The sequence below is a fragment of the Emydura macquarii genome, unplaced genomic scaffold (assembly GCF_026122565.2).
Source record: "Emydura macquarii macquarii isolate MOO-44397 ecotype Brisbane River unplaced genomic scaffold, CSIRO-AGI_Emac_v2 contig_3305, whole genome shotgun sequence".
Lineage (NCBI taxonomy): Eukaryota > Metazoa > Chordata > Testudines > Chelidae > Emydura > Emydura macquarii.
In genome coordinates, this window is record NW_027133442.1 from 6,088,743 (window position 1) to 6,115,490 (window position 26,748).

Here is a 26,748-nt window from a genome sequence, read left to right on the forward strand (position 1 = left end):
GCATAGCCTGTGTGGAGTTCATCCCCAGACAGGCAGCTCCACGCAGAATTTCACCAACGTGCCCTGAAGGTGACACAAGCAAAAAGCAGGGCTGCCCCCACCTTGCGCGCCCTCAGCCCTGTGATACTTGGCGGGTTTCTTGAAGCACAGCTTCTGCCGTGTTGTGGCTACACGAGAGTCTCCGCTTCTGTTTAAACACAAATAGGTCCAGTCCAGCCCTTGTGCTTGTGGAGAAGGGCTTGAAAATATGATTCCCCACGGCTGTGAAATGGGAAGGCCAATACAGAGGAGCCAACACTTGCCAGTTTGGAAATGTTTACATTGGTCTCGTGCTAGCTGGGGGCCTGGTACCTTTCTGAACACGTAGGGCTGCCAACTCGAGAATTGGGCTGTAGATCCCATTAATCCCTGCACATCTGGGCCCTTTGGGCCCTGTCTTCCCCTGGTCCCTAGGTCTTTGGTCTCCAGGCCTGAGTGTCTCTCACACCTCACCCCCAGCCCTCGCTCTCCTCAGGGCCAGAGACTGGCTACTCTGGGTTGGTGGGGATACCCCTGCAGATGAGTTGGATCTGTGCCCCGCCCCCTTCATTGAGACCGATGTTAACCCTTTCCTTGCCCCACCTTAAACCAGGTAAGGGCTTCCTTCAATTGCCCCTTTCCCTTCACATGCCCGCTCAAACGGCCCTTACATCAGCCCTCAGGGATTCCTCCTCCCAGCTGCAGCCTGGTTGCAATCGCCACCAAGGAAGGACCACTCTGTCCTGGCCTCCACCCAGAGTTTGGCTGAGTCATTCACCTCAGGCAAGCACAGGGCTGCCTTGACCCAGGGGCCTGGCCCATTAGCTGGCAGCTTGCCCGAAGTCATGGCCCCAGCTCAGTCCAGTGAGGAATCACTCCAGTCTGGGGTGCTCCCCTCCTGCGTCAGGGAATGAGTTTAGCCCAGCTGTTCCTACAAAGGCACGTTGGCTCTAAAGATGAGACTGAATTTATCTCCCCTCCCCAGTATCGGGCTGCTGGCATGCTGCCAAGCCCCCCTTTCTGGGCAGCTCTCACCATGCAGGCTAGAACCGCTCAAGCTGCCCATCGGCCACTGTCAGCACCAGGCAGCCCCCAGGGGAGGAGGAAAAGGTGGGACCGGAACTGGCACAGGATGGCTCTCTAGATTCCCGGAGTGTAAGACCGGAAGGGACAATTAGATCACCTCGTCTGGCTTCCTGTATAGCCCACCCATGGGGTCCTGCGTCCAGCCCATAACCCAGGGGTGAGCTAGGAGGTGTCTGTCTCTCTCAGACAGATCGACAGTCTTGATTTAAATATTCCCAGTGGTGGAGAACCCATTACCTCCCTCGGTAATCTCTTGCGCTGGTCAGTCGCCCTTGCTGTGAGAACCAGGCGTGCTTTCTGGGCTCTTGGTGTCTATTTCCAACTCTTAGCAAAGGCTTCTCCTGGGGATGTGATGTCTCTTCTGGCTCCTCTGCTTTCCCAATGCAGGCGTGTTCCCGGACCACATCCCAGCACTAGCAAGTCATGGCAGTTTGCTAGGGAAATGCCTGTGGGATTTGCAGGTGCAGTGGGTGGTACTGAGGGTGTGTCTGGGGGAGGGCGGGCTGGACTCTGTAGCAGATGGGACCACGGGGAATCTCAGGATGAGGTTCTGGATCACTGTCAGGGTTCAGATCAGAGCCCAGGGCCAGATCCACAGTGGGTGTAAATCAACATCGCTCTACTGATGTCAATGGAATGACACTGCTTTACCCTGGCTGAGGATCTGGGCCCCATCCTCTGAATTCTAGCTCTGGCAGCAGTGTCTGATTCCAGATGCCTTTGGGCCAGTGGGTCTCAACCATTAACTCTGTGTGGCCCAGGTGACCTGTATCCAACACTAGGGGAAAGTTAAACTATAACACTCCTCTATGTCTCCTCCCAGGGCGTGTGAGCACAAAAGGCAAATCTCAAGTTAGCTGGCCACACCTATGTTCGCTCCTTCCCTCTAGGCAGGTAGTGTTCATTCATCTGATCAGTTACAAATTCACCTGTCTCGGGCAGGCTGCATTTGAAAGCCCCTTCCAGTTGTGAGAGCCTGTGTGTCTCAGGTGGTGCAGAGCTGCAAGGACAAAGATGTCTTCAGCAGCTGCTCCAGTCTCCTTGCCTACTGGCTTCTCAGTCCTGACGACTTTTCCTGATTTCCTCTTTATCCCCGAGTTTGTAAGTTTGACTTTTTTTAACTGAATTTTTAGAACCCTGGTAACTTGTGTGAATGCTGGGTAAAGTCCATGTTGCTAAGCTATGTGCTTGTATGGGGCTATGCACTGGGGCAGTGTCTCCTTTCCTCCACTCACGGTGGTCCTTACGGTGCACAGCTGGGGGCATGAATCCAGGATTAGAGTTGTGACAGAGTTTTTCAAACTGCTTTTGAAGTGAGACTATCCAAACTGGGATAGTAGAGAAAAAAGTGGGGATTTCAGTGCTGTGGAAATCTCAGCCGAAATGGGAATTGGACAGCCAAATCTAGGCAAATTTCAAAATCTCAGCCTATACTTGTGCACAATTGCTTGATCAGTGTGTTTGTACAAGCTGCTGGCAGCACTTCAGAAGATAAAATGTGAAATCAATGGTTAAATTCCTCTTGTTGGCTGTGAAGGCAATTCAGCTGCTGTTTACATGCACAGTTCCTAGGGGCAGGCCACGGGCTGAAACAGCCGTCTACAAATCTAACTCCACTGCAGATTTGGAGGGCCTGTTTCAAGCAGTGGATTTGACTGTGTACATAATATGTTGAATATTGTAAAAGTCTGGCTTACTGTAGACTTTCCAGCAAGGGCTGGCATGATCTTTGGCATACACAGCACTTCAAGCTACAACCCATCTCTATGGTGGCAGAAACAACTGGATGGCATTTTATGGTGATTAAGTAGTAGTATGTGATCATGGCATTAAAGACGGTATCAATGAATAGGCACAAGGACAACGAATTAGGCTGATTATGTAACCTGAATATTAGAGTGGGTGAAAATGAGAGAGAATCTCCAGATATTTAACAAACATTAATGAAAGATCTAACTAAGGCTGCCTGAAAATTTTCCATCTAACCTGTTTTTAGACAGAAAAGTGGAACTTTGACAAAATGAAAATTCTAGCAGAGAGTATTTGCTTTCCTCTAAAAACTTAAATTTTTTATTTAAAAAAAAGACCCTGCCAATAACTTCAGATAAAAAGTATAAAATTACTTTTTTTGGTGAAAAAGTTGAAATTTTCCACAAGGAGGAAAAAAATTCTGAGCAGCTCTCTGACAGATGGGGAAATAGAGGCTCAAAGGGTGGAAGGCTGCTGGCCCCACTGATTTCAATGGGTCCAAGATTCCAGCTAAACAGATGAAGGGATTTGCTCAAGGTCACACAGGGCAGAGGCTCCTACCTCTCCCAAATCTCACCTGCCCCCTGCACTTTCCAGTTTCAAAATAAGAGGAAAACAGGAGATAATGTTACATTGTTTGTGAAGCATTTGTTTTAAATATGTAACTGAACACATAAAACTATCCTTTAAATAGCGCTGTCTGAATAATGATACTCAGGAATCCATTTTAAGGCACTTGGAAGAGAGGAAGGTGATCAGGAACAGTCAACACGGATTCACCAAGGGAAAGTCATGCCTGACCAACCTGATTGCTTTCTATGATGAGGTGACTGGCTCTGTGGATGTGGGGAAGGCGGTGGATGTGATATACCTTGACTTTAACAAAGCTTTTGATACGGTTTCTCACAGTATTCTTATCAGCAAGTTAAAGAAGTATGGGTTGGATGAATGGACTATAAAATGGATAGTGAACTGGCTAGAGCATAGGGCTCAACGAGTAGTGATCAATGGCTCCATGTCTAGCTGGCAACCGGTCACAAGCGGAGTTCCCCAGGGGTCGGTCCTGGGGCCGGTTTTGTTCAACATCTTTATTAATGATCTGGAGGATGGGGTAGATTGCACCCTCAGCAAGTTTGCGGACGACACTAAGCTGGGGGGAGTGGTAGATACCCTGCAAGGTAGGGATAGGATACAGAGTGACCTAAACAAACTGGAGGATTGGGCCAAAAGAAATCTAATGAGGTTCAACAAGGACAAGTGCAGAGTCCTCCACTTAGGAAGGAAGAATCCCATGCACAGCTATAGACTGGGGACCGACGAGCTGGGCAGCAGCTCTGCAGAAAAGGACCTGGGGGTAACGGTGGATAAAAAGCTGGATATGAGTCAGCAGTGTGCCCTGGTTGTCAAGAAGGCTAATGGAATATTGGGCTGCATTAGGAGGGGCATTGCCAGCAGGTCACGGGAAGTGATTATTCCCCTCTATTCGGCATTGGTGAGGCCGCATTTAGAATACTGTGTCCAGTTTTGGGCCCCCCACTACAAAAAAGATGTGGACAATTTGGAGAGAGTGCAGCGGAGGGCAACCAAAATGATTAGGGGCTGGAGCACAGGACTTATGAGGAGAGGCTGAGGGAACTGGGCTTGTTTAGTCTGCAAAAGAGAAGAGTGAGGGGGGATTTGATAGCGGCTTTTAACTACCTGAAAGGGGGTTCTAGGGAGGATGGGGCTAGGCTGTTCTCGGTGGTGGCAGATGACAGAACAAGGAGCAACGGTCTCAAGTTGCAGGGGGAGGTCTAGGTTGGACATTAGGAAAAAGTTTTTTACTAGGAGGGTGGTGAAGCATTGGAATGGGTTACCTAGGGAGGTGGTGGAATCTCCATCCTTAGAGGTTTTTAAGCTGCGGCTTGACAAAGCCCTGGTTGGGATGATATAGCTGAGGTTAGTCCTGCTTTGAGCAGGGGGTTGGACTAGATGACCTCCTGAGGTCCCTTCCAACTCTAATATTCTATGATTCTATGATTCTATGATTCTATGTAGGGCCCGATCCTCAAAGGCATTTAGGTTCCTAACTCCCATTGGAATCAATGGGAATTTGGTGTCTAAATACCTTTGAGGATCTGGGCCTCCGGGCCTCCTGTGAGTTAGCTGCAGCCGTCACTGCCAGCAAGGCCATCAGGAGTGGGGTGACTCACTGATTTCAGGCTGGGCCCGATAGGACAGATGTCTTGGTACTGATACTGCAGCCTGGAGCCATCTGCAGGATCCGGACCTTGGTATCGCCGAGATCCTGGACTGTTGTAGAACGTTCACATTCCTCTTTCCCATTTTAAAGCCAAACGTACCTTCCTGTGGCTTTGAGCAGCCCTTTGGGAGCTGTAGCAGCAGCGAGCTGGACGGGGACAATGATCTGTCACAGCAATGCAGCTCTGACCCAGCCACCCTCCTCTGCCATAGCCGTCCTGTGCTTCCAACTGCTTCCCTGAATCTGGGCTGCATCTCTTGGACGTTAGTGTCCTCTCGCATGCAGCTGCTACATCTTGATTGATCCAGCAACCTCTTGAAGCACGTGTACAAGCCAGGAGGAAGGGACGGTGCAGCTGGAGTTTTCTTTTTTCTCCTCCCAAAATCTGGGCCAGCATGCCGAGTCACTGTGTCACTAACAAAGCTTAGCTATGGGCGAGCAGGACTCTGAATTTGCCAGAGTGCTAATCCCAGGAGCCTTCTATCCCCGGCACACCCACTCTCAGTATGAAACCGAGGAAACTCTGCAGGCACCTGCAGGCGTCACTTCCTTCAGTGGCCCAGTCGGCCATATGTGGCGTTTAGATGGTGCCAAGGCATTGGCTGCCCCTGTGCACCGGGGCAGATGTTGCGCTAGGAGAGTAAGGAGGGTGTCTGACCAGCCTGGGGCACCCAGGCTCCAAGCTCCAGGACAGGGCTGGTGGCGGTGCCTCTCTGCCCTGGGGTGGAATCCAGTCCCGTCACAGGAATCAAAGATACCCAGGAGTAGGATATCCCCTCCCCCATGCCCTGGAGAGGAGGAGGAGACAGATGGAGATCCCTGCTGGCCCTATGTACCCCCTCCCTTCGCTGCCCGGACTTGCTGCACAGAAGCAACGGTGTCTCTCCCTCCCGGAGAGAGAAGCAGCAGGGGGATGGGGCCTTTCTGCAGCCTCTCTGAGCTTGGCCTCCCAAGAGAGACAGACCTCTTTGTGCCTGCAGTGCCCAGGAACAGCTGCTGGGGAGCTGGGTCCCACCCCACTTCCACAGCTGCCAGCTGGAGGAGAACCAGTATGGGGGAGACCAGAACAACAGTGCAGAACTAGAACTGAAGGGGAGGATGTGAAGCCCCGGGCCTGAGACCTTGCAGCTACACCTGACACCGGGGCTCCAGGAGACATGGCTGAGAGGCCTCTGGGCCCAAGAATTGTGAACCTCCCCAGGAGGCCTCTTGCAGGGCTGGTGCTGCCAGGGTGAGCTCCCCCCACCCCTAGCCAGGAGCTATTGCAGCCGGATAGCAAGGAGCCGCCCCTGGGGCACAGATGTAATCCCCCAACCATGGCCAGCTATCAGTCAGCTTTTGGGGGCTCTGCACTCCCTCCGCAGCAGCTAAGCCTGGGAACCTGGGCCTCCATCCAAGGGGCACCCCTCGCTGACCGGGCCTTGGGGGTTGGCAGGAATGTGCCCCGTGGCTCTGGGAATGGCCTCTGACAGATGCTGCTGGAGTTAGTCTGTGTCCTGTGAGACAGGGAAACCCAAGACAGGGTTTTCCAAGGACACTTCAAACCTAGTGACCTGCCCACTGCTTTGGAGGGGATTGCCTTGTGCCATGTGGGGAAGGCGAGTGGGATCCAGCAGGCTGGGGGCACAGTGGCTGTGAGAACAAGAGCTGTGAGCTGGGATTTCTGTGACTGTCTGAACGGCTGGGGTGGTAGCTGCTGGGTTTGCTATAGCTTTCAGCCCGGGGCTCCTTGGACTGTCTGCCCTGGAGATGGGACACTGACCATTCACTCTGTTATAAAATGCATGAAGCCAGAATCAGTCCCTGTGCAGAGTGAGCCACCAGGAATGAGTTCGAATTGCAGTGTCAGAGCCTAGGGAAATGGGCTGTTCTGTGCCAGGAGCTGCACGGACACTAGTGAGTGACCATCCCTGCCCTGAAGTGCTTATCACTGAAATAGCTGAGACAGACCTGGGCTGGGAGAAAGGAAGTTTTATTGTCTCCATATCACAGATGGGAACTGAGGCATATAGAAACCAAGTGAGCCATCTGACTTCCACAGGAAGTCTGTGGTAAAGTGGGATTTTAACTCCAATCTACTGAGTCCCAGCCCAGTGCCTTATCCACAAGAACATTTCTCGTGCCAAAACAAAGCAAGGGGACTGGACCCCATGGTGCAGTTTGGGGGAGAGGTTGAAGGTTCAGGCTGTGCCCCTGGTGCTCAGAAGATGGCTGCAGAATTGAGGTGCCTGGGTCAAAGACCTGGAAGAAGGTACGTGGTGCAACGTGGGGCTTCTAAACTACATTTCAGCACTCAGGGTGGCGGCAGGTAACCTAGAAAAGCTGCTTGCTCAGACCCTCGGCCAAGATGCCATCTCACTCCGTCACAGGGGGTCAGCCTGTGCAGATGGGAGTTTACAAGCTAGCTAACTGCCAGCAGGTTTAGGGCTCCCCCTTCCAGCTGCCCCCCATGTGCAGACAGGGCGGCGTGGGGAGGGAAGGCCGCCTTTGGCCCGGTTCATAGGTATTCGCTTTGGTCACAAAGACCAGCTAGTAACCAGCCACCACAGCGGAGGCAGCGCCGCCTTCACTGCCTGGGCCAGGCATGGTACAGCCGCTGACAGGGCCTGGGCAGTAGAGCCGTGAGTGAGCGGGGGCTAGCCCCCTCCCTGGCATGCTGGCAGCCTGCAGACACTGAGCAGTGTCCAGCACATCACAGCGGCCTTCTGGGGCCCGTGCGGGGATGGCGGGGAAGCTGCTGCTCACTGGCTCGCCAGTCCCTACGGATTCGCAGCTCATGAGGGGAACACACCACACAGGCACCCCGGACCCCTCCTGTCCCGCTTGGGCAGCTCTTTCTCCCACTTGGTAAGGCAGGTGCTGGCAGCAGCACACTTTCACTGACTTCTTCCTCTTCCCCCAATGGAGCTGGAGGCAAGCAGCCCAGCAGCAAGTGAGTGGGGGACACGCCTACCCATGGAGCGTGCCCCCACTTCCCCTTCCCCTTCCCAGAAACGATATGCTGGCTGCAGGGGGGGACACAGCTCCCCAGGGGGCTTGAGATCTATGGCGAATGAGCCCAGGCTAGGCCTGGCCTCCCAGAGACCACAAGGTAACCCAACCGGGCTGCCGATGGTCGGGCCATGGAACAGCCCCAAGGGTTTTACGCCACGTCACTGATAGCAGCCTTGGAGACAGGGCGACTAAGGGAGGTGTAGGTGGAGCTCGCAGCTGCTGAGATAACAGGACGAGCCCACAGCTAGTGGCCGGCAAAACCAGCTTCCCACCCAGTTGACAGAGAGATAGTGTGATAGTGACTAAGGGTGGGGAGGACGTGACAAGTGGCTTGAGCCGGACAGGCTGATAAGGGGCCTGTTCTTTTTCTCTGCAATGGGATCCTGCCAAAACCTTCTCTGAGGGGAGATCACCAACCCAGCTCCCCTTTGCTCACTAAGTCCATGCCACTGCCCCTGCTGCTGTCGTGCAGCACATGCTGCCTGCTAGCTGGGAGGAGAACACTCATCACGACACCCTTCCCTTGGAAGAGGATGGCTTAGCAAGCAGGTACAGGGAGGAGATGTGTGCAGACTGGCCTCGCTGACTGGGACTTCATTTGGTAAATGGCCAGTCAGTATCTTGGCTGGCATATTGCCTCAATGCGCTGAAGTGTAAAGAGACCGAATCAGTTTCCTTCCGTCTCCAGCATGGACTGGAGAACAGTTCGTTTTCCTTAGCAGTGCTCATAAATAATGGGCCCATTTCTTCCCAGGGGTCCTGAATAGGCAGGGTTTGACCAGGCAGATGTGTTCTGCTGGGGAGCCCACCATTGATGCCGGGAGGAGTGCAGCATGCTGCTCAGTGTTAGCAGGTCACAAGGCCAAATCCTCAGATGGTGTCAATCAGTGTCATTCTAAAGACGTCCTTGGGCTGACAGTGATTTGCGCCCATTGGGGAACTGGTCCACGTGTGACTCTGAGCACAGGATAAAGGAAAGCGAGAACTGGCAGCGGGAAATGCAGTGTGTGCACACGCAATGATGATCTGCTTCCAGAAATGAGGTTTGTATTACAAACCTCTCCCTGGGGTGAAAAGGGATAAATAGTCTCCTGTTGCTCCCTTGTATGTACTGTTTATTCAAAGCTTTAACTCTAAAGCAAACCATTCGGTGAGCGCTAGCTTGTTGGTAAAACTAGGGCTGGTCAAAACGGTCCAGATTTTGAAATTTTAAAAACTAATGGGAAATGTTTTAGAACAAGTTCAGGAAATATGTCCACACTGTTTCGAACAGCTCTAATTCTAATGTTTAGAAAGAGAGAATGAAAAGAAGACCATGAAACCTAGCCACACTTCAGGTGCTGAGCATGTAAAGATAGGTAACTGGCTTTGATTCTGATGTGACGCATGAGATGGGTGTGAAGAACGAAGCAGGCTGCAATGGAACTATTACCAAAAACCTAACCCCCAAACAAAGAGAGTAGGGAGGGATTCCCAGGGAGCTCAGTGCTGCCGCCAGCTCCCATGGCTGGGTTGTCAACGGACGCCATGTTGAGAGCATGGGGCTGAGGGTGCGTGCAGCAGGCTTGCCTCTGCCGAGAACAGCGGAGTTACACTGGTGTAAGAGGGAGCCAAAGTGGGTGTGCAAGAGGCAGAGCGAGCGAGGGATCCAATAGCCAGGCAAAGGGGCCAGCGTGTCGAGGAGCTCATGTCTGATGATGAGCAGCCTGTACAGCTGTACCCGGCTCCAGCCCAGACACTCTGCTCTTCATGGGTCCTTGCCGCCTATGTCAACAAGCCCCAGGTTCCTTTGATGTTTTCCCAGCTGTCACCTCTTTGAGCTCCCTGACATCCTCTCCCCAGCTCCTCCCCTTTGCTGTGCACGTTCCCCGACCCTGTCTGTCCCAGGTGAGCAATACAATCCAGAAACGCCCTGAGGTGAGCGGGCTGCTCTAGCAGCTGGTAGGCAAAGATGCTGGAAGTAGGGGCTACTGCCCCATGCGGTCTCCGTGGTGCCCTGCTGCTGTCCGAGGGGTGGCTCAGTGCCCCTCATCATGCCAGCTGCCAGCACTGCATGAAACCTTGACCTCCCTCCCCCTCTCAAAACTAAGGACAAATTTCCCATTGGCTTCCTGTGAAGCCAGGATGTCGCCCATTGGTCCTGGAATTGGGGGGTGGGGATGGGAGATTCCAGCCCCACATGCTGTCCAGAGCTTGTCAGGCCCTTTGCCTCTCGCCTCCCAGGTCTGCCCCCTTGTTGCTGCCGCCCTTGGGGAAAGCCTCGTCCACCCCATGCTGGTGGCTCTGGCAGCCATAGGCTCAGGGATTTGACCCAGCCCTGAACCTGCAGCCGGAATCCAGGCCCTAAAATACTGCTGGGCCCTGGGTCTCCCTTCCCCTCATCTACCCAGCCCCGAAACCAGAGGGAATGGCTGCTTCTTCCTGTGACAGTAGGGACAGCCCGTACTTCACCAGGGCCATCCTGTCCCTACAACCATCCTCTTCACTGGGACCTGCCTCTGCCACCAGGGACAGGTGTCTCGTGCGCGCCCGGGGAGCTGGTGTCTCCCAGTGCTAGAGGCCAGGCTCCACAGGGTTCCCTAGATGCTAGTTAAAGTAGATTGAAACAATCACTCGGGGCAGCTCCAACGGTTTGCTCCTCAGCCCCAGAGATTTAACTCCTGGCTGTTTTCAGCCCCTTGCCTGTGCTAGAATTAGTAACTGATCCAGTCACAGCTTCAGCGAGGAACCCAAACACCTCCCCTGGCTTTCGGCCTCCTCTCTTTACCAGACACAAGGACCCTTCTCCGTTAGGCTGATCCTGGCCAGCTCTCCTTTGGATATACCCCGCAACCCCTCCGCCCAGCACGTGGGGCAGGCTGACTCACGGTTTCATCCATCGGGCACGGCCACCTGCATTCTGTTTTTAGCACACTAGCTCAATCAGAGTTAGAATGGGTATGTCTCCTCGAGCTGGAAATTACATCTCCAGCTTGAAGTGCAGACATATTGTATGTGGCCTTGCTACTAAAATTTGTGCAGCTGTCCAGAAAACTCTTAACATCAAATCTATGACTCTAATTAGGTTTCGAAGGCTTAGATTTATCATCAGTAAATGTCGATAAACATCAATTTCACCTTACACACACAAACTGATGATTGGTGATCGAAATGTACAAACAAGCAAAGTAAGGGTAAGTTCTCAAGCAGCATTTGCGTTTGATTTAGGGATATTTACTTTATATACTTGGACATGTGATGTTGCCAATTTGTGTTTTAATGGTTATAAAGCTTTAACTTTTATAAGTTCAACATCTACTGTCATTAAATAATTGTCTGGCACCCGCCCCCCACTTTCTGTCCCATATAGCTTCCTGCAATTGTGAAAATTTAAATTGATAAAAATAGAAAAAAATGCTTAAAAATAAATCTCTAAAGAAAGTGTAAAAACAATACATTCTGCCAAGCCTAACTATAGTTAAACTAGTTGTCAACACAATCCTTGCTGAATTTCCCAAATGGCAAAACCAGATGTCACGATCATGTTATCTTATATCAGGACCTTTTGCCCTAATAATAGTTGCATAAATGCCTCCAATGTCAATGTTTTCCCCTGATAAAAGCGGTTGCTATATCAACCCAAGAAAGGCATTTTCAGTTTTAATGTTGTGTTGGGTAACTCTTATCTGTTAATCCAATTTTGTACCAATGCATGACTCCCCCTAAATACACGACTGGGAGTGATAATATGTCCATAGGAGTTCAACACAATTGATATCTACAATTATCTGATTGTTGGCATGAGAACTCCTTCCAGCTGATAGGGTCTATGAACAGGAATAGTTCGCAGCTCTCCAGCCAACACTACCTGCTCTAGCATTACTAAGCTTTGGGGGCTTGTGTCTCCATTGCCTTTCCACTTGCATGGTCATTACTCATGCAAAGTGAGATGGAGTCAGACCCCTGCAAGTCAGGAGCTGGGCTTAATCATTTTTCCTTCCTACTGCTCCAAGCCCTGGTGCTTTTTGTTCACAAGGGATTTGGCCAGGTTCTGCTGCTGTGAGTTCCTGGGGGTTTGCACTTTGTGCTCACTAAGTTCAAGCAAACAGGGAAACAAACTCAAGGCAGCATGTAACCGAAAGGATCAAGTTCAGACTGGTTTCAGGGCAGGATTATGTTGCAAATTCCGTAGTGGAGACAATAAGAGAAATGAGGTAGTAATACCACTGGGTATATGGGTTGTTTTCTTTGCTTTTTAATAGCCTGGTGACGCACCATTCCAAAGGAGGCTTTTCTCAGACTTGGCCCCAATCCTATGAGTGGATCCATTTTGCCAGCTCCCTGTGCTCTTGTTGCCGCAGGCCGTTGCCCTCTGCCAAATTGGTGCATGTAATGAGTGCGCTGGGTCTGGCTGAGGACAGTCGTCTTTTGCTTTGGTGCTGGCGCGAAGTCAGCTGCCCCGCCCTGCATGATCATGGGAATCTAGTGTGACCAGATGTCCTGATTTTTATAAGGACAGTCCCAATATTTGGGGCTTTTTGTTATATAGGCATCTATTACCCCTGACTCCCTGTCCCGCTTTTTCACAATTGCGATCTAGTCGCCCTACGGGAATCACTGATCTTGGGTTTTTTTTAAGGGAACACTTTCTTTTTTGTGTGGCTACGGACACACAATGAGACTGTCAAGATTTCTCCTCACAAATGATAGGCGTGCTCTTAGAGGGAACATTTCCAAAGAAGGGTGCAGGGAAATTTTGCTGCATGATTTGATTTGAACGAGTGAAACTCGGAGGGTCACTTTCCTCAGGGTGTGCGTAAATGCTGACTGTGGCTTTAGCTGCACAGCCCCGCTCCCGCGAGCTTGGCTGGGCATTACATTTAACTAGCCCACAGGCTGCATGTCTGTGATGCACAGAGGGGAGCCATGCCACGGAGAAAGCTCTGCTGGGAAAGTTCCCCACCAAGTTCCCAGCCACGCAGCCAGTGCAGCCAGAGAGGAGAAGCTGCATGAAGCAGCAGACTGCCCTCCAAGGGTGGAGAATATCAGTAAAAACCTCCTGGGCTGTTCTCACCTTCTGTTCCTTCCACCTCCTACCTGCTGAGCTAGCAAATTGAAATGTGCAAAGGTTGGGGTTTCCTAAGGGAGTTAGGCCCCAAACTGCTATTGAGTTGACACCTAATTCCCTTATGCTCCTCTGGAATATGCAATCTAAATTGCTGAGGTTGTACAGCGGGAAGGATCAGGGAACTGAATCAAGTAAGTTTCACTTGGCTGCCAGCACCCAGAGGAGAACTGGGTGGGGCAGGAGCAAATGCAAGCTGAAAAGACATGCCTGAGGCTACCATGGCTGTCGCTAACCAGTTAAAGGCTGGCCTGAGTTGCACAGTGTGGGCTGGGGATGCCTGCCTCACCCCCGCAGTTTGGGCTCAAGGCAGAAGAAGAAGGATGATGCTGGCCTGAGGTGAATTCCCTGCTGTGCTATGGATGTCCTGAAGCAAATCACTTAAGCTAGGGCTACCCTATGAGGGGGAAGGCGATTCCCCTGCTCTCATGCAGCTGCTCCAGCGAGGGCGTGTACCAAGAGCCATGTAGCTGCCGTAATATGGGCAGCGGCGGCGGAGGCACAGCAGAACCGTGCGGAATACAAACCCATGTGAAACTGCTGGGTGTGCACTCGACACAGCTCAGCCGTTCTCCCGGCTACGCTCCTGCTCATACTAATCCGAGCTCTCATCCAGCTAGCGCATGTGTGCACGAGCAAGGGAGTCACCTCATGCCCTGAGCTCGCAGTGTGGCTCTGTGCCTCAGTTCCCCATCGTGGGGCTAATGGAACTGCCCTAAAGACTGTGATGCTACAGCAGGGGTGGGCAAACCTTTTGGCCTGAGGGCCACATCTAGGTATAGAAATCGTATGGCAGGCCATTAATGCTCTGGGAGCGGCTTCGACCAGGGTGCCGCTGGGCTCACATGGTGGAAGAGGGGCGGGAAGAGAAGGGGCTGGGAGTGGGAGCGGCTGCTGCACCGCACAGCTTGTTCTGCAACCTTTCCGTGGACCACCTGAATGGCGCTTGTGGACCACTGGTTGAGCTGGAGGGCCTGATGAGAAGCTCAGACAGGCCGTATGTAGCCTGTGGGCCGCCCTGTGCTATAGTAATGGTGGCTGTGTCAGTGCCACAGACAGACGTGTGTACCATACAGCAAAAACCTGCTTGGGCTATAAGACACCAGCTGGGTTAGTCTCCGATATTGAGGCTGATGCTCCAGGAAGAGATGGGAGCCTGTTTACAATTAAAGGCAGCAGCGTGGCTGCAGGATTCTTTCAATAGCAATGACCTGCACCAAAAATTCAGCAAAGGGGAGCAGTTTACAGAGTACTTGCTAAGGGGTTACAACAGGTCTTGCCTCTCAGTGTTTACTTCTCAGACCCCCACATCTCCGTACCTGTCTCCTCAGATGAGCTTCCCGTGTAATGTGGTGGCTGGAGAGTCTGACTTTGAAACGCCAGAAACTAAACTGGAAACATTTTCTGCTGCAGACAATGGCAGAGAGAAAAGCTGGCTTGCTTTTGCTGCTTCAAGAGTGGTATCAAGGGAATTCAAAGCTGGTCCCTGCCTGGCCTGCTGGCTGGGAGAGCAGTGACCATGAGGAACAGCGTTGGGTGTTTTGAACTCGACTCTGTAACCTTTGGCAGGGGAAGGAAGAGTTCATGATGGGGGGGGGCCAGGGTGGCAGTGAAGGACAGTGCTGGGGCAAAGCTGTTGGACATAGGAATAGTAATCAGTGATAGGTGAAATTCCTCATATGAAACTTTTTTCAGCAAAACATGCAGCTTCAATGACTCTGAAATGGTTCACAAACTTGTATTGAATTCACCAAATTTGTTTTGCTCCCCTAAATATTTGCCCTAAATAAATTCCCCCCAAATCACAACATTTCGACATTTTTGAAACAATGTTTTGATTTTTCAGTTCAAAACGACTTTGTTTAAAAAATGCTTTTAATCAAAAAACATTAAAATCCTTGAAATGGAACCAAACAATTTGGGTTGAACAACTTTTTTTTTAACTTGCCAAAAAAGTTTATTTTCAGTTCAACCCAAATCAAATCCTACTCTCTCCCCCCCTCCATGATTTTTCAGAATTGCCGGCAAATGGACAAATCCATTGTTTGCCCAGCTCTGGTAATAATACTTATTGCTTACTCCTGTTCTCGTGATGGGCACCCAGAGGCCCCAGCCATTGTGCTGGGTGCTGAGCACACACAAGTAGCCAGGAGCCTCTCCCGGGGGAGTTTGCAGTCCAACTTCAGGCAAGAAGTGAGACATGAGTGTAACAAGCACAAGGAAAGTAGAGGCTCACGCAGGTCTCTGGGCTAGGCAACGGCACAGCAAACCTGGACTGAACAGTGGTTGCTCACTACGGTCTGTTGGGTGAAACCAGTTGCCTATTGAGTGGACGTAGTCAGGCCGTGAGTGAGCTGGGGAAGGAGGGATGGGGCGGGGGAGGGGGACGTGAGAACAGGAGGTAGCAGGGACAGGTTGGAGGAAGGGTCAGGGAAAAGGAAGTCACGGATACATGTCAACAAGGGTATCCACTAACTGCAGTGGGGGAAGCCCTCATGAGGGATGGCAGTGGAGCAAGGTGGGGTCTGTGAGGTGCTCCCATGGGGGGCTGGTGGGGTAGGGGCAGGCTTGGGAAACCTGGTTCTCCCTCCCTCTCCTGCTGCACAGGCTGGGCTGGCCCCTGGGGGCCAGGATCCCAGGTCCCTAAGGAGGCCCCATGGAGGGAGGCATCTGATGCCACGGGTCAAAGCGAAGGACTCCTCCGAGAGGCAGCGCCCCAGCTGCACAGCCATCCTCACCCTTCCCAGGGGCAGTTCTGTTCAGCCTCTAGTCCAAGCTGGACTGCAGGCGGTGTCTACGGGAGGCTTCCCCTAAGATCTCCCCCTGTCCTGTTGCCGCCCAGTGCCACGGACTGAGCGCAGCGTGGAGCCTGAAGATGAAGGGTGCCTCCAATGCCAAGCTTCCCAGGGCTACCTGATGAGCACGCCAGGGTAGAGTCCCCTGGCTACCAGCACTGGGGGGGGGTGGACGGACGAGGGGAGCTGTAGACCTGGCCCCAGCACCCCTGGGTGAACGAGGGGTGGTGGAGAGGCAGAGGGAGGGAGCTGGGCTGGTGCTGCCTGGGCTGGGGAAGAATAGCTGGGGAGGGACAGGGGAAGGCACTAGCATTACAAGGATGACAGAGAGACCTGGACAGAAGGGCAGTGGGAGAGGGGGGAGTGAGGGAAGGCAGGGAAGGCAATCTGCAGCCCGGCACGGCGGCTGAGCACTGGGCCTGAGGCACTGCTGCCCTCTGGCCACAGAGCAGGTGGCAGGGTCCCTGGGAGTAGCCCCAGTGTGTGTGTGGGGGGGTCTTTCCACCAGGCACAGAAGAAGGTGCATCCTGGAGGTGTGACAAGACGTGGCCAGCATGACCCGGCTCCTGGCTACGCCCATAGGGCAAGAGTGGCTGTCAGCACAGCACAGGGTTGGGCAGAGGTGCAGGCTGGCTCCCTGTGATCCCTGTGCCAGCCCGAGCACCAAGGCAGGGGTCAGTTTCCTCCACCCCCTTCCCTGTACTTTGCCCTTGTCCTCTGCGCCGTGGAGGGAGGGGGAGGGGCGTGTGCTGGGCACTGGGGGGCGGGGGGCTGGCTGTGAGCCGTGGAGGGAGGGCAGAGGGGGAGGGCGCAGGGCCTAGCGGGGTGGGCAGGGGGAATTGGGAAGGGGATGCAGCAGCACAGGGCTGTCAGGGGAACTCATCTGTGCAGGAGGCAGCTTGGAATGAAACCCTGTAATCTGGGCCTCTCCCAGGGCTGGTTCATGACTCTAGTGCAGCTCATCCAGTGCTGGTGAGGCGTGGTGTGGGGGCAGGAGGGAAAGGCACCTCCGAGGCCTGTGTGCTCAGAATCACAGCGTAATTCCTGCAGCTGGGACTCGCAATGAATCCTGCTTCCGCTGATGAAATCAGTGCTCAGGTTCCAGTGGGAAGTGGAGGGGATTTCCTAGCCAGGCTGTGGTGGAGTCTGTGCTGCCCAGCTCCAAATCCAGACGGCATCTCTTTCAGAAAGGCTCCTGCACGCTCTGGACTGGGGAAGGCTCGCTCTGGCAGCGCGACCCAGGAGGCCTGGCTCGATGTGCTGGCGGACCCTGCTGGCCTTGCACTCAGATGCTGTCTGACTGTAGCCCAGGCAGGATTCCAGCTGCGGCCTTGCTCCTGGCTTGCTTTTGTACCAGCAACTCTTTTAAAAGGTGTCTTTACAGCAGCCTCCGTACAGAACATCCACCCCACCACTGTGTAACTCACAGCAGCTAGTCCCGGGGTGCCAATGCCTTTGAGAGGGGAGGGAAAGGACCCAAACAAGGCAAGCTGGGACTGCGGCTGGGAAATCTGCCATTGCACAGTCTCAGTGTCTCCCTAGGGGCAGGTAAAGTGGGTCTTGAGCACAAACCGCACACTCCTTCCTGCTCCCTTTCTCTGGTTGAAAAGGAAGTGTTGGTTTTACAAGTGTATTTGCAGACCTGTAAAACCGTTGTTAAGGAATGGCTACAAAGCAGAAACGCCCCAGCTAGGAAAGCAGAGCAACAAAAGAAGTTTGTGACAGAAATATTAACCCACTGAATAGAGGGGACTTTCCCCACTAAAGAGCTAGTTGTTGGACACAACCATGTAAACTGACTGACTGAAAAAGAAAATATGTCTTTACAGCAGCAATTTTCAACCTTTTTTCATTTGTGGACCCCTAAATAATTCCAGTGGAGTTACGGCCCCTTTGGAAATCTTAGACATAGCCTGCAGACCCCCAGGGGGTCTACGGACCAGAGGCTGAAAACCACGGATTTCCAGGATTTAGCCTGCAATCTAAGGGAAAGTCCCATCTTCTGGTCCTTGCTGCACTTTGCTGGTTAGACAGGTAGTGGGGAACAGGCAGTCTGGTGCCCCAGCTGGTCCAAACTATAAATCTCTTCCCTAAGAAAGCAGAGACGGGGAATCAGATTCCAGAGGATGGGGCTAGAATTCACGGACCAGTCCTCATAAGAAGCAGCTAAAGGGCATTTAGACTATTCTCCATGACTGCAATCTAGCATACAGGTTTCTGGACACAGACATTGTAATGAGCCAAAGTTGTACTCTCTCGGTAGCGTTTACAGCCGTTGTCCAGGGCAGTGTTTTCAAAAGTGCTGAGTGAGCAGGGCAAAGTCGTCAGTGGGAATTGTGTTCCTAATTCCCTGAGGGGTTTTGGGGAATCCCCCCTCCCACCCATAACCATGTATGGCCTGTTCCCATGTGCACTAACGGATCTACACACAGCGGTTGCACCGCTATCACTGGGTCAGGTCAGGTGTGGGTTTTACTGAGCTTATTCTAAACTGTAGTCTGAATGCAGTTATGCAACTATGCTTATTGCCTTTCCCATACAGCTATACTGGGATAAGCACCTTTTATACTGGGAAAACTGTGCCCACATTAGAGTGGTTGAACTAGTCTACACTGGGATAGTTTAAATGGTACAATTTTTGTGCGTAGGCAAGGCTTGAGGGGCCTTTCTATCTTTCCAGCAGAGTAAAGTTATGACACTTCCATAACGAGGGAAGGGGAGATGTTCCCACAGCAAGAGAGAAAGCTTATTTGTGTGTGTGTTTAGACAGGAGGGCATCTGCGTATTCACCCCATCTAGCCTTGTCTCCAGATTAGTATCTCTGGCTCCAAAGTATCCAGCACGGAGGTTGGCTGATCTCTCTCTCCTGGCATTCTAGTGGCTTTATCACTGGTTTGGCATGAAAGGATGAGGTTGAGAAGGCAACATAAGCTTGGTTGACACTGCTGGTGGATTTCGGCAGCAGTTGACGGGAGATAGGCAGGCTATGTAGAACAGCTTGCGTATCTCCCGTCGACTTCCTAACTTCTACTTACTGCGGCGTCCCCACTATGCTGCGCCAACAGGAAATGCCCTGCCGTCGCTGCAGCATTACTTTTCTTGAGGGGGTGGATTAATGGCGTCGACTTCCAGATCGATTGAGCAGGTGGCCACTGCCGCTCAGTCGATCCCGCACAATCAATCCTGCACAGCCGACAACGCCGCTGGCAGTGTAGACATACCCGGAGACCCTTACTCTTACTTCTCTGACGTCTTTGGAAGTAGTTTTAGATTTGCGATGGTTACCTTAGTCCGGGGAGAGTTAAAAGACTGCTGAGTGTGCACAGGAGTGGTGAGGGGGTGGTTGCCTGAAGTCCTTATGGAGCTGAACTGAGAACCAGGAGCTGGGAGGGCCAGGCTGGCAGGGAACACACCCTCACGGTCATGCACTGCTGGAGTTCTGGATTTCAAGTGCCGTGCGCTTGAGACACCTTGGCAGCGCGTGGTTTTCTTAGTTACAAAATGCTGCAACGTGACAGACGCTGAGGGTTTCCCGAAGCGCTGCTGTGTACGTGACCATAGCAATTTGGGAGTAAACGTGGGGCGTTTCTGCTTAGAGCTGCCTGGTCTCAACCCTCCTTTTCACACTCCAAGATGTGCCTTTGAGGAAGGGAACAAAGTAACCTGCCTTCGTCGATGACTAGTTGTGTTTCTGTCATGCCCAGGAATCTCAGGTGTGGCCCAGGACTCTGTTGTGCTGGGCGCTGTGCAATGCTGCACAACGCCAAGGGCCTCATGCAGAACCTCAGTCTAGCCAAATGGGGCGAGCCTCTCCTGCCACTTTGTCTTTCGTAGGCCAGACCCTCCTCTCAGAACCACCAGGGTATGAGGTTCCTGCCACGTGGATCCGCTTGCCAGACCAGGTCATGGACTGGTCAGTGTTGTCTATCCAAGAGCTGAGAAGAGCGAGGTGGTGATGTTAATTTAAGATGCTGAGCCCCAAAAGCAAAATTCCTAGGATTTGAAGAGCAGTGTGGGGGCAGTTAGGGCTTTTCAAATAAGCGCCAGAGATGTTTCCCACTTCCTCATGTAAATACGTGCCAACAGTGTTATTGATGGCAGGCCTGGAAAGGGTCAGAGGGTCACACTGGTTAGACACCCAGAGGCCTGGATGCTGATTTGAACCTGTTCCAAATGGGATCTCATGTACTAAGCCAGTGTATTTTATACACACGCCATGGCCCAGGCTCTCGGTGGGGCCAGAAGAGCTGAAATTATGCAAGAAAGCTTGGCCACGTCTTATTTCCAGCCTATCTGGAACAGAATGTTCCCAAAACTTCAGGGGAAAAAAAGCAACCCCTGTATTTCTGAGAGGCACTGATCCAGTTTGCGGGCTGAAGAAGTTTAGGGAAGGCTCAAAGAGCCATGAGCGGTCGGCACTCCGCCGGGTGGGTTGCAATTCTTTTTTGTTTGTTTGTTTCAATATCAAGCTAAAAACCTGCGTGGGAACTCTGGCTAGAAATGTGTGCGTGAGGGCGGGAGGTGAGCAAGGCACTTAGCAGCATCTCCTTCATGACACCTCAGCTCAGACACTTGACAACAGATTAAGTGGGTGAGGCTTGATGTGTCAGGCAGAATTATACTTGCCTGAGAGGAGAAGCTAAATGACCTGGCCAGCCACTCTTCCATTGGTAATGGCTGTTAATGGTACTAAGAGCTGTTAGAACTGCTGTCTGAAGTATTTGATGACAGTACCTGAGGCTTTGGGAGAAATAACAGGGCTCTGGGATCGTTATCCTTCCCCATACTTGATGGATAATTGGAGGGGCCATCCCCATCAGACAGACTCTCCTTAGCCCTTTGCTTTAAAAGAGTAAACTAGTTCCTTATCTGTCAGGATGTGTGCGTGGGCTCATGTTACCTACTTAAGATGAAGAATGTCAGAAAACGACACCTGAAACAGGTTTTTTTACCTTGCATTCCACACTGAGCTGGGTGTCAACTGAGCAACTACCTGTCCTTGGGGATCATCACAGCCCCTCCTCGCCAGTGAGTCATGGAGCATTTGCAGATTCCAGCGACTGACGGAGCAAATCCAAACCCTATTGGTGCAACTGTGTTGTCATTGCCAGCTGGCTTGTTAGCATTGGCACGTTTTCTACGTTCATGAAAGGGGCATCGAGTTGTTAATCTCCAGGTGTGATATGGCAGAGTAAATCTATTTAGTGTGCCTTTTTTTGCATCAATAGGTTTCGAAGAGGTTTGCAACGATGAGTGAGGATCAAAAAATGTTTCCTCTGGGGTTTGCAGGTACAAGATTCATGTAATAAATTCAGTGTATTTGTGGCTGGACTTGTGCAATGTTCTGGTCCAGTGAGTTCTCAGAATGTGTCAAACTATTTGGCCTTTTGAGAATAGCAATGACAACAAAAAAAGCATTTGCAGCCTTATACTGGGAAGGGATGAAATAAAGGCTTCTCAGAACTTCTGGGCTTCCGAGCATGTGCAGAAATAGAGGCTTTCTGAATATTGTGATGCTGAGAGGGGAAATGTCTCCTCGGCTTTCAAAATGCTCTCAAGAAGTGTAAAATAAAGTACTGTGATAAGCTGGTGTCTGAAATCAGATTTAGTCAAACCTTAGGATGAAATGGTAACTCAGGAACTTACGTCTACACTGCAGCAGCTGTGGCATACAGCTTTGGCACTGCAGCTATGTCACTGTAGTGTAGACACTTCCTACGTTGATGGAAAGGGGTTTTTCTGTCAATGTGGGTGATCTACTGCTCCAAATGGTGGTAGCTAAGTTGACGACAGAAGAATTCTTCTGTTGGCCTAACCATGTCTACAGTGGGGTTAGGTCAACTTAACTACATCGCACAGGAGACACAATTTTTCACAGCCTGAGTGCTGTAGCTAGGTCAGTTTTAAGTGTAGATGAGGCCTCAGAATGATTCTAGGCTCATCGAGCCTGACTAATCCTATGGAGACCTAGCCGCAAAAAAGGACCTCCATTTTCCCTTCGGAGAAACAATCCTACCTTGCACTGCCATGGCACATTCCCACTTTGCATGCATTACACCTGGGACCAAGTTAGCCTCACATCTCCCCTGTGATGTAGGGCAGCAGTTATCAGACCCACTGTCAGGACGAGGAAACGGATTGACATACAGAGGCTAAAGGCCCTGATCCAGCCAATACCCCAGACAAGCGTGTGCGCTGCTCACTCCTGTGAGGAATAATCGATGCCTCACGCCAGTTGAAGTGCATAAGAGCTCACAAAAGGGTCTGCATTGCCAGGAGGGAAGCTACCCATGGCAGCCCTCCAATGCGCAATCTACCGGGATTGCTCCTGTGGGCGAGCAAGGTCTCTTGGGTCTCCATGGCCATTCAGTGCTTGGCCACACTGTTGTTGCTACTGCTACTGCTCCCGAGGTATTCTGGGTTTTGCAGTGTCCCCCCAGAGCGGGTGGCCTGGTCTCCCGTCACACGGGCCCCACCACACCAGCAGCGCGGGTGCTGGCTTTCCGTTGCTGTGGAGCTCGCTTATGCTGGGCTGAGAGAACTGAAACATATCAGGCTGCAGAGGCCATGCCTAGCCCCCCGGCTAAGGATGTGCCTGACACCAGGCAGCATGCAGAGGAAGGGCCTGGGCAGGCGGATTCAGGGCTGGGCTCAGGCATGGTCTCGCTGGGGTTCTGCCTAGGCCCCGGGTCAGCCAAGCACACACACGCGCTTTATTTGAAGGACGTGCTTCAGTCCATTGACTTAAAATTAAGCACGTGCTTAACTGCCTAGCTGAATCATGGCCTACGGCCTATTGACTCTTTTCCTTGCTGTGTTCTTTCTCCTTCCCATTGCTCCTGCCCTCTTTCCTGTCCTGCCCAGTCCCCGCGGAGTGTGGGGTGGCTGTGGTGGAGGACACATAATCCTCTCCTGGCCAGGTCAGAGGGATAGCTAATACGGCCAAGCCTGGAGCCCATTCTGGAGCTCTCTGGTGGGACACTGGCAAGACACAATTTGCTGTCTTGGAAGCACAAAACCGGGAGCTCTGCCGGAGCAGGTAGCTCAGGGTATGCCCACACGGGCGCTGGGGTGTGATTCCCAGCTTGCGCAGATGTACCTGGGCTAGCTCTGATCAAGCCAGCATGCTAACCATAGAGCAAGGGCCCAGTTACCTGGACACATGCCTAGCGCCTTGGTCGGGATGATCCACAGGGTGGCTAGTCCTTCCCCCGCCCCCGCCACCTCATGCTGCCATGTCTACAGTCTTTATTTAGCATGCTAGCTCAATCAGAGGGTATATCTCCTTGAGCTGGACTCTCCCCAGCTCCCGTGGAGATGGGCCCTGCCTTTGCAGCAGAACCTCGGTGTATAAAGCCCGGCTCTCCATTTGGGGAGTTTTCTCCTTGTTCTGGAGAGTGGGGGATAGTAAATGAGAAACCAGGAAACGGCCACCCAGTCACAATGGGTCCAAGGCCAGTGCACGTGCACACCCGTCAGCTGGTGACGAGGTGTATAGAAATGCAGAGGACATGTCTCGTGGGCTGGTAGGAATGAAGGCGAGGACCTTTCATGCTGCTGTCATTGCTGAGTGGGCAGACAGCACGCGTCGGGAGATGCCGACGTCATCTGCACAAGAGCGAGATCCTGTCTTGTCCCAGACTACAGGGGCCTGTTAACTACCTGGCCAGATGGCAACACGGGAGCACTGGGCTAAGCCTGCCCATGGAGACACCGTGGGGTAATGCAGCTCTCAGCCAGGGAATGGGCTCGGCCAGGTGTATTGGCTGGGATGGAGAGCAACGGTGCCGAATCTGTACCAACTGCACAGCCAGTGCCAGTGCCTGGAGAAGCCCCAGTCCTCGCCCCACAGCACCCCGCTCATGTCAAATGGCAGGGTAGTAGTCAACGACAGAGTCGCCGGGCTGGCATGACCAGTGCGTGTTTGGACAGTGCATTCTGCAGGCCGTTGTTTGTCAGACACGAGGGAGTGTCTCCTTCAAACCAGGGAGCAGTGTGCCACGCAGTGACTCTGTTGGCTGGATCGAGGAGTGGGGGGGACATTCACAGACACCCCCTAAGGGGGCTGGGGCTCGGATGCTGGAACAAGTTGTATAGTGGGGGTGCTGAGAGGCATTGAACCACATTGTAAACCCTGCATATGATGGAAACCCCTTCAAGCTAGGTCTGCGGCAGCACTCCCCCCTCCCTCAGCACCCCTAGTTCCAGCAATTCTGGTGGGGCTTCTCCCAGGTGGGAAGGCCCCTGTCTCAGGCAGTAACCTTGAGAGGAAGGTCGGGGTGGGACTGTGCCACTCACCTGGAGCCAAAGGAAACAAGCGTTTTTGAGTCGAATCTTCAGCAGCAGGGGTTTCTTCTTCCTGAAAGGGCTGGTCCCGGGCAGACGGGTCATTTACTTAAACACACCATATTGGTAATGATGTGACACCTGTCTGTCAAATCTGCCCCTTGCTGTGTTTTACAATCCCGTGGCGCTCAATGAAGCGCTTTGGGATTTCCAGAGGGGTAGCCGTGTTAGTCTGTATACGGCAAAAACAACGAGAGTCCTGTAGCACCTTAAAGACTAACAAATTTCTGCAGGCACAAGCTTTCTGCCGAAGTGGGTTGCAGCCCACAAAAGTTTATGCCTGCAGAAATTTGTTGTGTCTTTAAGGTACTATCGGACGCTCGTTGTTTTTGCTCTGGGATTTGGTGCTGTAATGGGACTTTCTTGTAGAGCGGGAGGGTGGCGTGTAACCCTTCTGTCCTGCTGACACCTCTATTGGACTGATCTCATTTCCCTTAATGGGCAAGATTTCTTTCTTCTTTTTCATATTAAAAAAAAAGAGAGAGCGGTCCCGCTCCCCCAATGTGCCTCTTGAGTGAGGCTAACTGAATTTGAGTTAAAGCAAGAGGACATCATCAGGTTGTGAAAAATGGCACCAGGAATGAGAATCTGGTCACACTATGCAAGGACCTAATGACAGAAAACACGGGTGGCCAAAACCCAGGCTCCGGGAAGGGAAAGCGCTCCTGTATAAAATCAAGAGGTAGTTGACTGGTGGCATTAGATCTGGAGTGAAATGAGTTTTAGCACTCATGTCTGTGCTCAGCTCACAGCACAGCCTAATGAATAATGATGTGTGTTTGCAGAGGGCTTTTCTGTATAAAGATTCAAGTCTGAACTCAAAGGTTTACTTCCTCAGCAGAATGGGTGTTGCATATGGCATGCTGAGAATGAGCGTTCATCTGGGTGCGTGGGTGGAAGAAGGTTTTCCTGGAAGGCATGCACTAGTTAAATGGTCCAGTTGGGAACCCTAGAAAGATTGTCAAAGCAGGTTGCATAGGGAAGTCTTCACTCTTTAAAACAAGGCACAAAAACAAGCATAAAGGCCAGGCCCGGGGTTGTTTCTGTGCCCTGCTGATTCCAGTTGGGGATGCAGAGGGTATAATCCAGCCTGTATTTGGCTCTGTGTATTTGGCTGGCCTTGGAAGAGCATCTGAGGATTAGAAACAAAGCATAAAGAAACACCCAATGGCCAGGAGTGGCTCAGACACAGGTTTTTTTGTGCTTACATCTAAACAGGGAGGGGCCATCAGCTCAGCATAACACCAGAGCACTGGAGGGCACACAGGTAAACTGATAGGTCACTCCTGGCAACATGCAAAGCATTGTGGGATAGCCATCGGAGGCCTGCCATGCTTCTGTGAATGAGCGGTGTGCACACATGAACATCGGTCTGCACTAACTCAATGTGCACTGAACTCACTCCACGTCTGGAGCGGAGTGAAGGCTACGTGTTAACTGGCCGGTTCCTGCACTATAAGAACTGTGGTGTGTGTGAGAGCATAACATGATGACCCATGATGATGGCAGATATGAAACTTGAGTTGTTCTGTTCTCTCTCCCTTTCACTTATTCCTTGTAGGTCTTTGGTGGCCTTGTCTGGATTCTGGTGGCCTCAACCAAGGTGTTTGTGCCGCTCCTCCAAGGCTGGGTTATGTTTGTCTCCGTGTTCTGCTTCACATTGTCCACTCTTCTCATGTGCCTCTATTTCTGCGGTGCTCATGGTTCAAAGACAGCTTGGATTGCAGTGGTAAGCTTATCCTGTCTTTGAATAGATCACTAACATATACAGTCTAAGCACTGTGGACTGGATTCAGCAAACACTTAGGCATCTGCTTGAATCAATGGGACTATTCACCCATGTCAAGTGAAGTTAAGGACGTGTGTTGGCAGGATCAGGTCTTTGTGGTTCTGACTGCAACCTTGCAGGAGTATCAGAAGCTGCTATCAGGCCCCGAATCCAGAATAAGCAGCCTCTGTTGCTGCTGGCTCAGGAAGCTCAGCAATTGTCCATGTTGCACCTCATGCTGATGAGTGATTGTTCCCTCTTGCAGCTGAGCAATGCTGCGTTTTGCATTTCACCACTGCCCCTTCCTGGGGACACAGGCCACACCCTTCCAATATACCTCCCTTCCCTCTTCCTCAAAGTCCTTTCTTTCCAGGGAGCCTTCTGCCCCTTCTGAGACATCAGCAATTGATCAGCTATAGTTCCACATGGAGGGAAAGGATATTCTTATGGACTAGATGTTGGCCTGGGACTTGGAAGATCAGCACTGCAGCTGGTTGGGAATTTTCCACCAAAATTATTTTCACAGAAAATAGCTTCTGCAAAATTAAAATTTTCCACAAGTTAATTTTGAATTTGCTGAAGTTTTTTGGTTTTCTACCAGGAAAATCAAAACAAAATATATTTGCTTAGGGTCAATTCACCAATA

The 26,748-nt window shown here is 51.9% G+C and overlaps 1 protein-coding gene across 1 annotated transcript in view; it reads left to right on the plus strand.

The window, feature by feature from the left end:
* The first annotated feature begins 2,017 nt into the window (after window positions 1–2,017).
* MAL (mal, T cell differentiation protein) overlaps window positions 2,018–26,748 on the plus strand; it is a 29,805-nt gene continuing 5,074 nt past the window's right edge. The window contains exons 1-2 of the mRNA XM_067532839.1: window positions 2,018–2,205; window positions 25,896–26,063. Of these exons, the coding sequence (XP_067388940.1) occupies window positions 2,119–2,205; window positions 25,896–26,063 (255 nt within the window). The 5' untranslated portion in view covers window positions 2,018–2,118. The remainder of the gene's footprint in view (window positions 2,206–25,895; window positions 26,064–26,748) is intronic.